A 14,682-nucleotide genomic window follows, 5' to 3' on the forward strand; every position below is an offset into this window, starting at 1 on the left:
AAGATAAGAGCACATACCGTAGCTCTTTGGCAGTCAGTGGGATCTGCCTATATAAGGCTGTTCTATTCCTACTGCTTTTCCTCTGGGGATCCAATGAAATTGTCACTCAATAGACATTACACGTCAGACAGCTTCTAACATATTATAAAAGAGCATATTATCTAAAGAAGAAAAAGGTGCCAATATGTCCTATTTCTGTCAGGTTGGGCTGATAATCTGTAGCAACAAGCTATAAAAAGAGGTCATTGTAGCTCCACACTTTGCAGTGTGGAAAGTAACCCTGTGACTGGACGGCTGAGAGAATGTGATACTCATCTGAATGGACTTAAAAGTGAGGGCGTCATGCTCCTGATTGACAGGCTCATATGATTCTTTACAACAGAAGATAAAAAAGTTTGAGAGCAGCAGCCAACTATGAGCACACAAGTGGTCCCTCTCTTCTCTCAGTGCGTGTTATCCATCAGGAGCAGATTGGAAAAAAGCTTTCGCCCCGTTTTATTTAATCCTCTCCTCCTATTCGGGGAACTACCAAACAGAGTGACCTTGAATTTAACGAGGGATTATTGTGGATGTTTCATCTTCTAAAGGATACTTCTTGTTTCTGTACAGAGCTTTTGCTACATGGCTTTTATTTTTTGTAGAGAGCATTTTGTTTTTGATTAAATGGTCAGAAGGCGAGTTTTGGAAAGTGTGATGTGCTCTTGTGCCTATTTGCAGGCCATCTATAAATAGTGCAGCAGCCTACGCATGCTCATGTTTGATTGGAAATTGCAGAGCCTTAAGTCAGTGCCTCGGGGTATCAGTCAAAGGAGGGAAGGGACCTGTGAACGGTGAGTTAACTGTTCAAAATAGACTGTTGTTAATGTAGAGAATGAAGATGAAAGAGTGCAAACAGATGTTTCTTACAGAGCGTCTCTCAAAGATGTTTGAGATTTTATCCCAAACTGCAGAAAAACACTTTATCTTTTTTATGTTTATGTAACATAACTTTTTTTTCTTCTGTCTGTAACAAAGTTATCCATGTTCATGGTTTCACTCTTTATCTCTTTCACTTGTTATTAACATCCATCGGAGAAACAGACCGGAACCTGTTTTTCTCCTGGACAACTATTTCTTTGGACTATTCCTTTATCTGGTGCAAAATGGGTTCACGGAGGATAACACGCTCCTCTTCTAGCAACGGAAGATCGAGTAACGGGGAGGAAACCAACGTTAGCAGTCGGCCTGGTAGCTGCAGCTACCTCTCCAACGTGAGGCCAGAAAACAGGTACAGATTCAACACTAACATCAGCGTGCTCCTACCTGATGATACACCTGTTTTTCTAACCTGCGATGAACGTGTGTGGCATGTTATTTCTTTGTTTGTTGCCATGGTCACTGGAGTTTAAATAAACTGCTGATCTCAGTTATGCAACATGGGCCCCATTTCACATCAGACCAACAACAGCTTCTACATGGAAAGATTTGTCCAGATGAGGGGTGTTGACCTTCAGGTTCAACTCTTTCATGACCTGAATGTTTGTAGTTGTAGGATTTTAGTTATTTTGTTTAAAAAAGCAATATTTCTTTCAATATAGTGGCACAGGGAGGCCTTTAAAGCCCTGAGGGTCATTTTGTTTTATATTGTTTTAAACGTTGTTACTCTTACAATTTAATATGACAAATATTACGTGTAATCTTGTTGCTCAGTTATTGTTTCTGGCATTGATTGGGACACACACTTTGAGGAGTAACTATAAAAAAGGGTTTTCAAAATGATGAACAGAAAATGTTCGACAAAATTTGGTTAAAAACTGAACATTTTAACTTTAAATATTTCTGGTAGCTACATTACTGACTATTTGCAATAGGTCACACTGAATCCCATCAATATAAACAGAAGCACATACAGTAGTGCCTGCTGCGAGACATATGGCACGCACAGAGTATTATTTAAGGGTGACTGTCTATAGTATTAGTGTCGTGTGTTGTTTGCTTAATCATTAGCAACATGCAGTGAAGTGTAAAAGTATCCTTTAACCGTGAACTGGGCCAACACTGAGCTGGATGTCAACACCACACATGGATCAGCTGCACATAATATATACAAACATTAGGGTTGTGCTCTTATATGCACGCAAGCCCGCGTCAATCTATATTATTCTGTGTGTGTTATGTTTCTTCCACTTTTCCACATGCTGTAATGGTTCAATCCACTTCACCCCTTGTATTTAATATGACTTTCATTTTTATAATTAATGTCACATTGATTAATTGATGCAGAATTAGATCACAATAATTATTCTGTGGTCTATAAAAGATATGTTCTTCTGTTTTTGTTGCTTCTGATAATAACTGATTCAACCCCAATAAGGACACACGTAGGTTGTTTTAGTGCTAATATGATTGATGGCATGTATTCAAACTGTATTTAGTGAATAAATCAGTGCACCTTCAGACAGAAAATATAGACAGCATGGTGGTCATTTAGATATATAATATATAACATGAAGTTTGTAATTGTCAATCATAACTTAATAGCTGCCGGCAACAGCAAAGCTGGTGGTGAGCTGCCTGAAGATAGCTGCTTACATCCTTTCTAATGTAACTTACTCTGTAACTATATGAATCCATGTTATCTGCAGTGATTTTATTGAGAGGTTTGAATTGGTTTAAATTGGACCTTTTACAAACTAAAGGGCCTGACTGAGAGCGCCGCATATATCATTCTGGCAATAACCCAGTATGTATACAATAGTGTCTACGTTCAACTTGTAATAAAATTGCAAATAGATCTTTACTGCCCTGACCAGCTCCCCTTTCTTTCACAGGAGCACACTCTGCAGTGTGATAGCACAGTTAGCGGAGGAAACGCAGCCGTCCTTCGAGACGACCCTCAAGTCAAAAGCCGTGTCTGAGAAGTGCAACGTGAAGTTTTCTTGTGTGGTTACAGGTGAACGCTGCTTCACACGTTGCATTGTGCAGTTACACTTTGCCATGCTTTGCACCAGATGATTGTAACCTAATGGACATTTATAACAGGGACATACAATAATACTTAGGAAGCATCTGTCAAAATAGCAGGCTTGAGGGAAACAATTAAAGGATGTGACTGCATAAAATTTATATTAAATACACACCTAACCCGACCTGCAACCTTTTTATTTTCAGGACACCCTACTCCTCAAGTTATCTGGTATAAGGATGATATGCAGTTAGACAGATACTGTGGACTGCCTAAATATGAATTGTTCCGCAACGGACAAAACCATTCCCTGCACATTTACGAGTATGTTTGTTTGATTTTTCAAACATCAATTTGCCTGATTTCATTTTTATTAAGGAAACTCTAACAGTCTTTTCTTTGCAGTTGCACTGTGGATGATGCGGCTATATACCAGGCCTCAGCCAGCAACACTAAGGGTATTGTGTCCTGCTCTGGAGTTCTCGAGGTGGGAGAAATGAACGAGTTTAAGATCCACCAGCGCTACTTTGGCAAGCTGAAACAAAAGGCTGAGAACAAACGCAGGGAAGCTGAAGGTAAAGAAAACCAGGAGCCGCTACGAACCATCAGTCCAGACCGCACACAAAGGAAGCGTCGCTCCACCATGGAGGCCTTCCTCAGCGCGCCAAGCTCGACGGAGGATGAAGGCAGTGAGCAGAACCATCAGGCGGGAACAGCGGAGACTGAGGCCAGGTTACAGGAGGCAGCTGTAGAAAAGGTGGAGGAAAAGCAAGTCCCCATCACTAATGGAGTCGTGTCTGCTGTAACTAATGGACAGGTCATCAGCGAAAACGGTAACAAGAGCGGGACGTATATTTACGACTCTTCACAGAAGACTTTTACTGCACACCAACCCAAAACTCCCTTTGTCAAAAAGAAGCTTAAGATTTCCAGCGGTGCAAAAATTGCAAAGTCAGACACAACAGGAGAGCGAGCATCCGAGGAGAGAAGGGCCGCGACCTCTGCAGCTCCGGCCCCTGAAGAGCCAGTGCAGTCTGAAGGGGATTCAGAGGAGGTTATGGAGGTAGAGAACAATATAAGTTCATCATTTGTGGCTAAAAACTCCAGAAATGTAAAAGAACAACGTCAGAAACTACAAACAGAAGTATTGCTTGCTGAAAGGCCTTCAGTGTATGCCGAGGTAACCTCGCCTTCACAGAAAGAACAGCTCATTGCCACAGTACCTCCTGTTACATCAGCGAGTTATTCTGCGTCAGGAACTGAACGTAGACAAGGAGCAAAGCATGAGAAAGAAGCTGGACGCAAAGATAAACAAGAAAAGTCAGAAATACAGAACAAAAGTCCTCATTTCACTCCAACAAAACCTCAGCCAAGTGCTGCAGCACCCCAACGACACCTAAGGACAGTGAAAAGGGACATTTCTGAACCAGAACATGTTACAGTCATGGATGTTGACAAAAAGTCAAATACTTCCACTGGAGGCTCTTTAGCACGCAGAGACTTTGAGTCAGTGAATGCACCACGTAAAAGTGGGACTGTTTTACCCCAGAGTCCGTGTGAACAGGCCGGAGATCAGCTGTCTGTGACGGAACCAAGCCCCTGCCAAAAAAATGTGGCTGTGTCTGTGTCTGGACCAGCGCTGCTGAGTGAGGTGGGTGAGGTTTGTGGCATGAGCTCATGAGTGCTTTGTGCTGCCAACACAGGCCTCATAAGTAACACAAGCATCCTGGAGCTAATTTTAGCTCTTACAAGTATGTCCCGCTGTGTGACAAGAATTAAATGACGCACATGTTGACAGATGCAACAGGTATACGAACGCAGTGCATTTGATATGGTTAATTAAAAGATCTGAGAGTTAGACTTACCAGAAATGTGGATTTATACTTTGGAACACTGCAGTAGCAGCATATGAATGAAGCTCATTTATCATTAAGCAATCGACCCATATTTTTGGAGAATATCCTTCTTCAATTCCTTGCCAAGATGTTAGATGAGGAGATTGACCCAACTATTAGTTCTGTCTGTTACTTATATAGCTATATCCTGTTAGCTTAGCTTAGCTTAGCTTAGCTTAGCTTAGCTTAGCTTAGCGCAAAGACAGGGAACATTGGGAAGCAGCTAGCCTGCGTTGTCAGATAGTGATTTTTACATTCCAGTTTTTGAATGGATTAAACAAATGAGACATAACAAAAATTAACATCTGGCAGAGGCAAGCTGGAAGTTTTAGCTAGCATCAGCTTAATGTGGCCTTCGAATAAGAACCATGTAAACTCAAGCTACTCATGGATGACCATTTAGAAACCTTAAAAAATAAGCTCTTGTTTTGCTTTTGATTGTGAAACTTTTCCGTCCACTGCTTATGCAACCGTCCCGTCTGCAGCTGCATGGCTGAACGGTTACGGCACTTGTGCTGAGAGAAACAATGTGTGGCTGAAGCACCTCTTAAAATGATTCACATTCCTTTCTGGCTAAACTTAAACATAAAATAACCACGTTACGTGTGAACAGGTCGTGCAGTGTCGGAGGTTTATTGCAGGAAAGAATTTGCGGAATGCAGAATTTGTATATATTTTTAATAACGTGATTTAAATGTTTTTTGTGTCAGTTTTGCGGTTGCCAATTTCAGAAATGTAGATGCAGAATGCAGGCAAAGATTATGACTTTTGATCTTTATAATGGCTTCTCTCAACTACATCCGTCATGGAATGACATATGACACAGGGAACCCTCCTTTCTAATTTAAAAGGGGACCCAGCTCAATACCAGACTTTATGGGGACTTAACGCTCAGCACACATCCTTGTATAGAACGGACCTATGAAACAGAGCAGTGCACCATACTATGCTGAAATCAGATTCATGCCATCGTAGATTCTATATTTTATATTATATTGAACTAGCCTCTTATTAATCTACTAACATGAATGCAACATGAATATTGCTAATATTGAAAATGTATCTACACTGAAGTACATTGGAAGGACTTCCAACTTAAATCTATTCCTGTGTGCATATGTTTCTTTTTGCTCGAAGGTCTTTCCGTGTAGTTCTCTGTTTGTTTCTGGTTACGCTGTTGCTGTTTTTAAAATTACAGGTGTTTATCCATGTCTAGCATAGCCCAGCATAAGTATTTACAGCATGGAAACCTCTGATCTCTTCTGTCCCAAGGTTACACAGGCCCATACAAAGATGAACAGGAATGACGCACCTGTCATCCTTGAGCTTCCACCCAACCATTGTAAAAGGGATGCACAACCACCACAAAGGACTCCATCCAAAAGAGAGACCACGACAGATGATATTCAGACACGTTCTTTACAGAGAGGTCCTCAAGCAGCCCCTGACAAAACGGCACAGGACACACGGGATCATACCAGGGGATCAAGTGTAAGCCATACAGCCCTTTATACAGACCTACAGAAGTCATCCCTCCAAAGCCCCGGTCACGCAGAGATCTCCAGAGGGTGTAACGTTTCTCCCAGCGCAAACCAAAGCCAAGTTGATACAGCCATAAAAACTGTTGAAGGCACAGACATACAAGTTGATGAGAAGGTAGAGAGTAACGTGGCACGTAGGTTATTGCAGTCCCCAAATGAGAAGATAGTTGAGATGGAGACTGAAACTGTTGCTCTACATATTATTGGACAAACGAAAACAGAAGAGGTCAGAGAAGCAGCAGGCTATCACACTGATGTTGTCATTGTGGATAAATCTGTTGAAGAAAGTGAGAAGAATGTGCATACACTCAAAATGGTGGAAGAAAGGAGTTCAGAATTACAGAATCAGAAGTCAACTAGATTTGAGCCAACTATCCCACATCGAATAAAAACTCAAGAAAACACAAACATATCCCAAGACCCAATTAAAGAATTCCAAGAAGTTTCAAAGCCTGAAACAAAAGTCATATCGATAGCTGAACTATTGAGAGCACAAATCAAGGCTCTTGAGTCCACACTAGCAAATTCACTAACCACCATACCGCTTTATTCTGAAGATCCAACTGCTGCCAAAACATGTACAGAGTTAAAAAATGACAACCTCAAAGCAGAACTCAGGAAGTCAACGTCTGACAGGGGAACTAAGACGAGCATTGACGTTACTCCACTCAGAAACATAAAGGAAACACTTATGGAGGTTTATAACCAACTAAATATGACTGATCAGGAACCAAGTCAGATTGCATCCTCACCACCTGCTCAAAAACCGGTGGTAGACCCTGGCGCCACTCTAGAGACTGCATCAGCTGAAGTTCCTCCTCCTTCTTTGACTTCAAAGGAGGATCTGATTTATAGATCAACTTCAAACGTATCTGCAAGTGTCACTCGAGAACCTGTGACTCCACTTACAGTGACACCTATAAATGCCAAAGATGAACCTGTTCCAAACAAAGACATTGGCATTTTACAAAAGTCAACTCCAGAAATTAAACTCAATAGCCAAACTGAAAGTGGCATTATTGAAACGAACTCTTCACCACTTTCAGAACAAAACAAAATGGGAGAACACAACACAAAAACCAGTTCTTTGCAGAGTTTACCAAGGTGCCCCAGTGAAAGTGCGCCAGACACAGATACACAAGAGATTAATCTTCAACTTATTTCTCAAGATAGGGAGTCTTCAAGGACTAGCTCCCCAGCCTGTCCTACTCCCGAGGCCAGCCCACTGTTAAAGAGAAGAAATTGTGTTTCTCCCATTCCTTCTGCAACACCACAAGAGCTGGCCTCTGGAGCCAGACGCAAAATTGTAATACCCAAGGCCAAACCAGAGGAGGCCTCAGAAGCAGCATCTCCAGTTGAGAACCAAAGTCCAAAAACGGAAGTTTCTACACAGAGCAGCAGGCTTTCCCCAAGTCCTATGAAACTCTCTACATCTCCAAGCCTGTCACGACGCTCACCACTCCTGCAGCCCCCTGGCGAGCCTACCTCTCCTGTAGAAAGGCATTCCCCGCTCTTTAGCAGGAGGAAGATAGCATCTGAGACTCAAGCACCAAGCAAGCAGCCCAGTGAGGAGATACAACCCCCCAAAACTGAGGAAAAGCCTGCAGAGAGGGACAAACACAACCCTTTCAAAGGTAAAATACTCTTCAATACCGACATTAGCCCAAAAGATTTCCCTTAGGGAAACGTGCTGGAATTGAGAAGCAAAGTCTGTTCTTAAACACATACGTCCAGAACAAATACAACAACTAAAAAAAACCTGATGTGTCTTTGCAATCTCCAGTATCAGTGTCTCCTGGATACAGATACATTATTGTTACTCCCTGTTGTCAAAATCCCCCAGCACCCTGCTGGGATCACCATCCCCCCGCATTTCCATTCTCCTCAAGTCTTTTGGGTCTTTTTCACGGATTTCCCTTTGTTTGCCATTGTAGAATAGTATTGTTACAGTATATGTTGCTTGAGAACTTGTTGCTTTTACACACATTGTAAGACTGATACTATGTGTTACATGTAAAAATTGCATACCCGGCAACAGACTGGTTTGTGTTTTAGTTGTTTGAGCATACCAAACCAAGCATGTCTAATACCAAATTCCATGTAGCCCATATACAGCACATAAAGAATGTATCAGACTGGACACATAAAGGTTACTTGATACAGGGGATCTTCACCATGTTGTCTATGTTGGGTCTTACCTCCAGCTCCTCAAGTTATTCGTAAGATCCGGGGTGAAACCTTCGCAGATGCCTCAGGACACTTGAAACTGTGGTGCCAGTTCTTCAACGTTCTTGGTGATTCTACTATCAAATGGTACAGAAATGAAAAGGGGATTGCTCAGATTAAAAGAAGGTAAGTTTCCAGAGTGAATCTTCAGCATTTGTGTCTCTTGTTAAATAAACACTTTGCAAACTAGCTTTCAAATTACACCACGTAACATAATAATGACCCGTATAGTTTTAGTCAAATTCCTGCTAAAACTCTGTCAATAAATCTTTGTAATCTGTTATCTGTTGGCTTTTCAGTGCCGGGGATGAAACTCAGGTCAACCTTGCCATTGTTCAGGCTTCAAGCAAAGACTCTGGAGTTTATGGATGCACAATCACGAATGAATATGGGACTGACTCAACAGACTATCTTCTAAGTTCAGAGAGTACGTACTCTTTTACCTTGCATTTGGAATAAAACATTAGTTTTGCACTCCTGGGCCAAAGGTCTCATTCTGTCTGTCTCATTGTGTTGCAGTCTTGGCTGCATTCTCCCTTCGTGAGGACCTTGCTGGTAAAATAAGATTTTATGTGTTTAGAGCTCTTGTTGTTCTTGCATCAGAGGTGAGTCTAAATGCTTTTCTGACTTCCATTTCTTTATTTTTCCGTGTGTAGTTGGAGAAGAAATCGAAATGACACCGCTGATATTCAGCAGGGGTGTGGCGGATTCTGGCGTCTGGGGTAACAAATTCTTTGGCCGCGTAATGATGCAGGAATCCCGTATTGGTGATGGTTGTTCTCACAAAGTCTGGAGGGCAAAGGTCATCTATGGTCTGGAGCCTGTGTTCGAGTCTGGAAACACATGTATCATGAAAGTACGCAACCCCATCGCCTATGGAGGCAAAGGAGAAAGCTGCCTGTTAGACAGGAACCTGGACTTTGTCAAGCAGGTCTGTGTCTTTTTGAATTTACATACGATTAGATGAACTTACAAATCCAGCATTATAGTGAAATAGTCAGGCGTCATCCTGCCACCCAAGTAGGATTACTATGGTACTAATCAAATCAAGATTGAATAAACCTACTGGTGTAGGTTGAGCTTATCTTAACTGGCTATTTTCCCATGTTCTGCACACAGGAGTGTAAAATTCAGAACTTGGCTCGTGAGTACTGCAAGATCTTTTCTGCAGAGGCGAGGGTGATCGAAAACTTTGGCCCTTGTCTTGAGTGAGTACAATCAGTTTAATCCTCGTTACAAGTTAACCTCTTGAGTCTTTATTTACACTGAATAGACCATTTAGCTTCTCTAAAGATCATTCACATCATGATGCTCTTTGTCATTCAGGGTGATTCCAGTCTACCTGATCTACCGACCTGCGAACACAGTCCCATATGCCACAGTGGAGACTGATCTTACAGGAGTCTATCAGAAATACTCTGTCCTGGATCACACAGGCAGACTCGATGTGAAGACCGGCTCTGATGTGGAGAGGAAGTGCTGCGCCCTGCAGCACTGGATCTTTGAGTGGACCAATGGCAATCTGCTACTGACTCGGCTAGAGGGTAGGCTAACACTTGAATTCAACTGAGCAATGTGAAGTTTATGTTTATGTCAAATAACACTTGCAAAAAGGAAAAATTTTGTATTTTTGTGCTATGCTAATCAGGTTTTTACCTTTTCACCCCTTAGATGATACGATTTACAGTTAAATAAATGTCTGTTAAAACTGTTGTGGTTAGCTTTGGAGAAATCAGCAAGAGTCAGCTAGATTTTGAATGCATCTAACAAAAACAGATGCACTTCACCAACTACGGTGCAAGACGAGTCCACAGGAGATCGTTCGTAATGCATTGCTGTCATTGCCAATTGTATCAGACTACTGTACCTTTCTTTGATATTATTGTGCAATGAGTGCACAGGCAAAGTGCGCGCCGGTTGGTGGGTGGATATGTAGACAGAATGGTAAGCTTCCAAATGAAAAGATTATCAGACTTATCTCAGGCCCAGATACCAAATCAGGAAATTTGATTTATTTATTTGTGTGTGAATGTAAAGATAATTTTAGCAAATTTGATAAAAAACGTTCTTATATGAATTACTCACAATCTGTCCTGAAATGAGTTAACACGATGTTGATGGGGCCTTTGACCAACTGTTGAAAGCCCTTGTGTTTGCTGTAGTACCAAAGAACTAACGAGGTGTTCTCTTCTAAATGTTTTCATGTAGTGACGATAGCATGTCCGTGACATTTGAATATATTACCTGAACTACACAAAAAAAGTAACTGCATGGTTTTATTTTGCAGGTGTTGACACCAAGATCACCAGCATTGGAATTTCAGTGAAATCACCTGGGTAAGTGTATTTGTATTGCCTTGTTCCTGTGAATTATACAGTGAAAACTCATTTTTCAGGTAATTTACATTTATACTGATCACGACTGTAACTTTTGATTCTGTTGTGTGTTGCTGCAGCCATCTAGGTCTATCTGTTGAAGGGAATCCCAAAGTTTTTGAGCAGTTTGTCTCCCAGCATCAGTGTAACTACTTCTGTGGTCTGCTCGGCCTGAGGTCACTAAAGGTCAAGGACTCTTTATTGACCCCAACAAAGCCCAAGGGCTCTCGGAGCCCGTTGCTTCAACGTAAAACGGCTGCTGGCTCCTCCAGCCCTCAAACCGGCAGGAAAACTGCGGGCAGCCCTAGACTCCCCAGGAAGACTGAACAAGATGGCAGAAACACCCCCACTGTGCAAAAAGATGCTGATGCTCCCAAAGTCGTAAAGATGGAGTAGAGTAATTACCGCTCATTAGATTACAGATTTTCTCTAAAGAGCAGAATCTTGATAAAATGCTATTGCTTTTTTCCATGATGAAGTCTCGAATGGTTCATTGTTGTGTATAAATCAGCACAGCCAGGAGGGAAAACAGCCTTTAAGGAACTAAAGGAAAGAAAAAAGGCTGATGACGTCTACTTTTAGGAGAGGTTAAAACCCTGATTTTAACTGACTTTAACAGCCACCATTCCTTGCCATTATCACTCGTTGTGTGTTGCTGCCCTCACATGTTGTGGTGATTATGTATCCTACATTCAACTAATCTTTGGGTTGAAACTTCAGTGATGTAGTGAGTAGCAGCTTTCCTGGGTTTGTATTCTATCAATCCATGTACCACTCCAGGTCACAGATTGTGAATCCTAATCTCAGGTCAGTGTATTTGTCCTCTGTGAATGTGCAACATTTTGAACTGAAGTGGCATTATATGTAGGCTATGTGTCAAGTGAAGTAAACCCATGACATGGATATACAGTCAGTGCTATGGTGGTACAGAATGATTTTAAGTCTGGAAGAAGACAACCTTTTATTTTCCAAAATGTATCAAGCCAAATGTAGCTTCACACGACACTGTTGTACAGTGGCTAATGGTGCTGTACTTTTATTTTGTAACCTGTCATGTTTACTCGCTATTCTACGTTGCACTGCATTTTTAGACATTGCACCTTTGAATGATACTGGCTGTAAAATAAAAGATAAGATTTTACCACGTGTGTTTGGAGACGCTGTGAAAGTACATGACATGTGCTTTTTAAACACTGAGTGTCATTCTTAATAGAAATTAGCATAATATGGACTGGACTGAATCACTGTAATGAAATCCATCTCAGTCAATCTGACATCAGCAGTCACTCATTATCATATATATCGCAGTGAAAGTAACCCTGGTCATCTCAGTGACTCCTGTTATCTGAGAGGCCTCACATTTCTGTCATCACACTGACATGTACACTTTATTTATAGAGTGAGTTTTAAAGGCTTTACATATTCTTTTAGACAGTTTAAGTAAGGAAATCATTTTTTATTTATATTTTCTAGCAACTTTAGAATTATACAAAAGATGTAAAACTGATAGCTTTAATTAATTTAATTATTGTTGTCCCTCAGGGGCATTTATAGGTAAGTTGTACACTTATCAAGTAACATGATACAAGAGAACAAAATCTAAATATACAACACTTTTTGTACTTGGCAGTAGTATCCTACATCCAAGTAATTGTATAGTATCCTATACTATTATTCCAGCAACTTCTAAGTGGAGCATGAATGTGCAACACATCTATCTCAGAACAAGAACAAGGTCATCTAAAGAATTTCAAATGATAATAGTGCACAAATAGCTCAAAGTAAATAAAAGTACAACCCTGAGAGTCCACAGCCGTGCTGGCAGCACTGTAAGGCTGTAAAGTAGGTACGATAGCACTTCAAGCTAAAACGCTTTTATGCTAATGCTATGCAGGGAATTTAGGTGTTAAAAAGGATTAGCAGGTCTCAATTTTAGCTTAGCGTTCGAGCAAGCTTATATCTGCTAATTTCCTCTAAATAAAAAGTAGCCTATAGCCTAAGCTAGCGTGAATGTCTTTACTTAAGTGCAGGAATTTCTTCATGAAACAAAAGTATTGAACAAACAGAAATTCAGAATGGTATTCAAATTCTGTAGCATGTAATAAATAGCTTATATGAGAAGAGGCATACTGTATATCATAGCTGGTGCAATCTCAGAAGAGACGGGGGCTTCCGGTGTAGTGGTTAGCGATAAAGCACTTCCTCCTATGACTTCCTTTTCCGAGCTCTGCGTTGTTTACAGTCCGACTAGCAACTCGATAAGCAAAATTGGAGCGGGAGCTGAGAGACGATGTTTGTGGATTGTTAGCTTCACTTGGATGTAGATATCTGGTGAGAGATATTTGTTTAAGCAAAATCGTCTTCAGATGATAGCAGGACTGTTTTCCTGCATTCAACCAAAGCCCACTTAAACGCTAGTGGATTACTCTAAATATATATACAGAATGCAGGATGCTTCCAACACCAAAGATCGTATCAAATGCACACTCTGCATTTATATAAAAAAATCTGTTAATAGAGATGATAGCTGGTGTAAAAATAAAAGACTCCTCTCAGAAATTGCATGCTAACAGCACTGCCACCCGGGGCCTAATCACATTCCTTCACAGATATTAGAGACTAAAGTGTTGCATGCAACTAGTGTGTGTTTACAGAGTAAAAGGCTAACTTCATCAAGATAATCATTTGTGATTTCCAGTCATTAGTGAGTCACCGTTTATGTAAGCGGTGGCCTCACGCACAAGTGTGAACAGTTACAGCTAAATGTGCAACTAAAAAAAGTTCACTCTGTGTCACTTCCTATGATGTTCAGTAGCATGAGAGGGTCGGATGCTGTTAACAGAAGGAAGAGATGACAGACTTAAGTGTGAATATGCTTCACCATACATCTTACACACTACCATGATTTTATCTTCTGTGACATTTCTACTGTTTTGGCAGAAAGACAAAAATAGAAAGCTGCTAGTCCAATAGCAATTCTTTCTTGGTCTTATAGTTGCCTTTAAAAGCAACACATGCAAATGAGACACATGCAAAATGCAATAACTTAGGCCTATAACTGTTCTTCACAAAAGCTGAAATTAACACTTACAATATGCAATATAGCACCATCTAGAATAATTAATAAAGGAATACACAGACTCTACAAATGTTTTTCATGTTTTTGGCAAAGGAAATAAACTTCCGTAGCAATGAAAGAGAACCTTTATTAAAATATCAAGAAATTGAACAAAACTGAATGAGGCTCATTGCATCATAGATTTCTAACACATGTCCACATGGTGCTGAACCTCTCACAGCTACACGGCAGGTTACCTGGATGATGGCTCGCAGAGGTCACAGACTGGATGTCGTGTGACTGAGGTGTGAGAACAACATGGAGAAGATTGAGTCTATCCTGACACAAACAAGACACTCCTGCCACCTACTGTTAGTTAAATCACTGCACCATTAATCACAATAAGACATGTAAAACAGATGTTTTCTCTCTTTATGGAGGTGAATATGTTTTTCTATCTGTAAAAAGTGGCTAATCAGCAACACACATTTTTCACTGTCTATGTCAGATCTGTCCGTGCTTAAAATACTCCTATTACAGGTTTTATGCTACAATTAATGGTTGAATGAAACAAACATTTAACAGCTTTTCAGCAATTTTCAAATTGACATTGCCATGCTAGCACAATGGCAGAATAAGCCTT

The 14,682-nt window shown here is 40.8% G+C and overlaps 1 protein-coding gene across 1 annotated transcript; it reads left to right on the plus strand.

Moving 5' to 3' along the window:
* Positions 1 to 797: 797 nt before the first annotated feature.
* Positions 798 to 12,138, plus strand: alpk3b (alpha-kinase 3b). The gene is made up of 14 exons (XM_069665511.1): positions 798 to 830; positions 1,081 to 1,267; positions 2,811 to 2,932; positions 3,151 to 3,268; positions 3,350 to 4,595; positions 6,112 to 8,014; positions 8,585 to 8,732; positions 8,906 to 9,033; positions 9,126 to 9,161; positions 9,263 to 9,537; positions 9,726 to 9,814; positions 9,933 to 10,150; positions 10,894 to 10,942; positions 11,062 to 12,138. Exons 2-14 carry the CDS (start codon positions 1,143 to 1,145, stop codon positions 11,375 to 11,377), a joined length of 4,773 nt encoding a protein of 1,590 aa, XP_069521612.1. The 5' UTR covers positions 798 to 830; positions 1,081 to 1,142; the 3' UTR covers positions 11,378 to 12,138.
* The last annotated feature ends 2,544 nt before the right edge of the window (positions 12,139 to 14,682 follow it).

The sequence above is a fragment of the Semicossyphus pulcher genome, unplaced genomic scaffold, assembly GCF_022749685.1.
Source record: "Semicossyphus pulcher isolate SPU_LCO1_2020_fin unplaced genomic scaffold, fSemPul1.0.p SCAF_1, whole genome shotgun sequence".
NCBI classification, from domain to species: Eukaryota; Metazoa; Chordata; class Actinopteri; order Labriformes; family Labridae; genus Semicossyphus; species Semicossyphus pulcher.

Excerpts from the sequence above, each read along its gene's own strand:
- alpk3b (XM_069665511.1), top strand. The coding sequence starts at position 1,143 with ATGGGTTCACGGAGGATAACACGCTCCTCTTCTAGCAACGGAAGATCG. Across the intron at positions 9,162-9,262 it reads CCTTCGTGAGGACCTTGCTG|TTGGAGAAGAAATCGAAATG; the intron begins GTAAAATAAGAT and ends TTCCGTGTGTAG. Across the intron at positions 9,538-9,725 it reads ACCTGGACTTTGTCAAGCAG|GAGTGTAAAATTCAGAACTT; the intron begins GTCTGTGTCTTT and ends TTCTGCACACAG.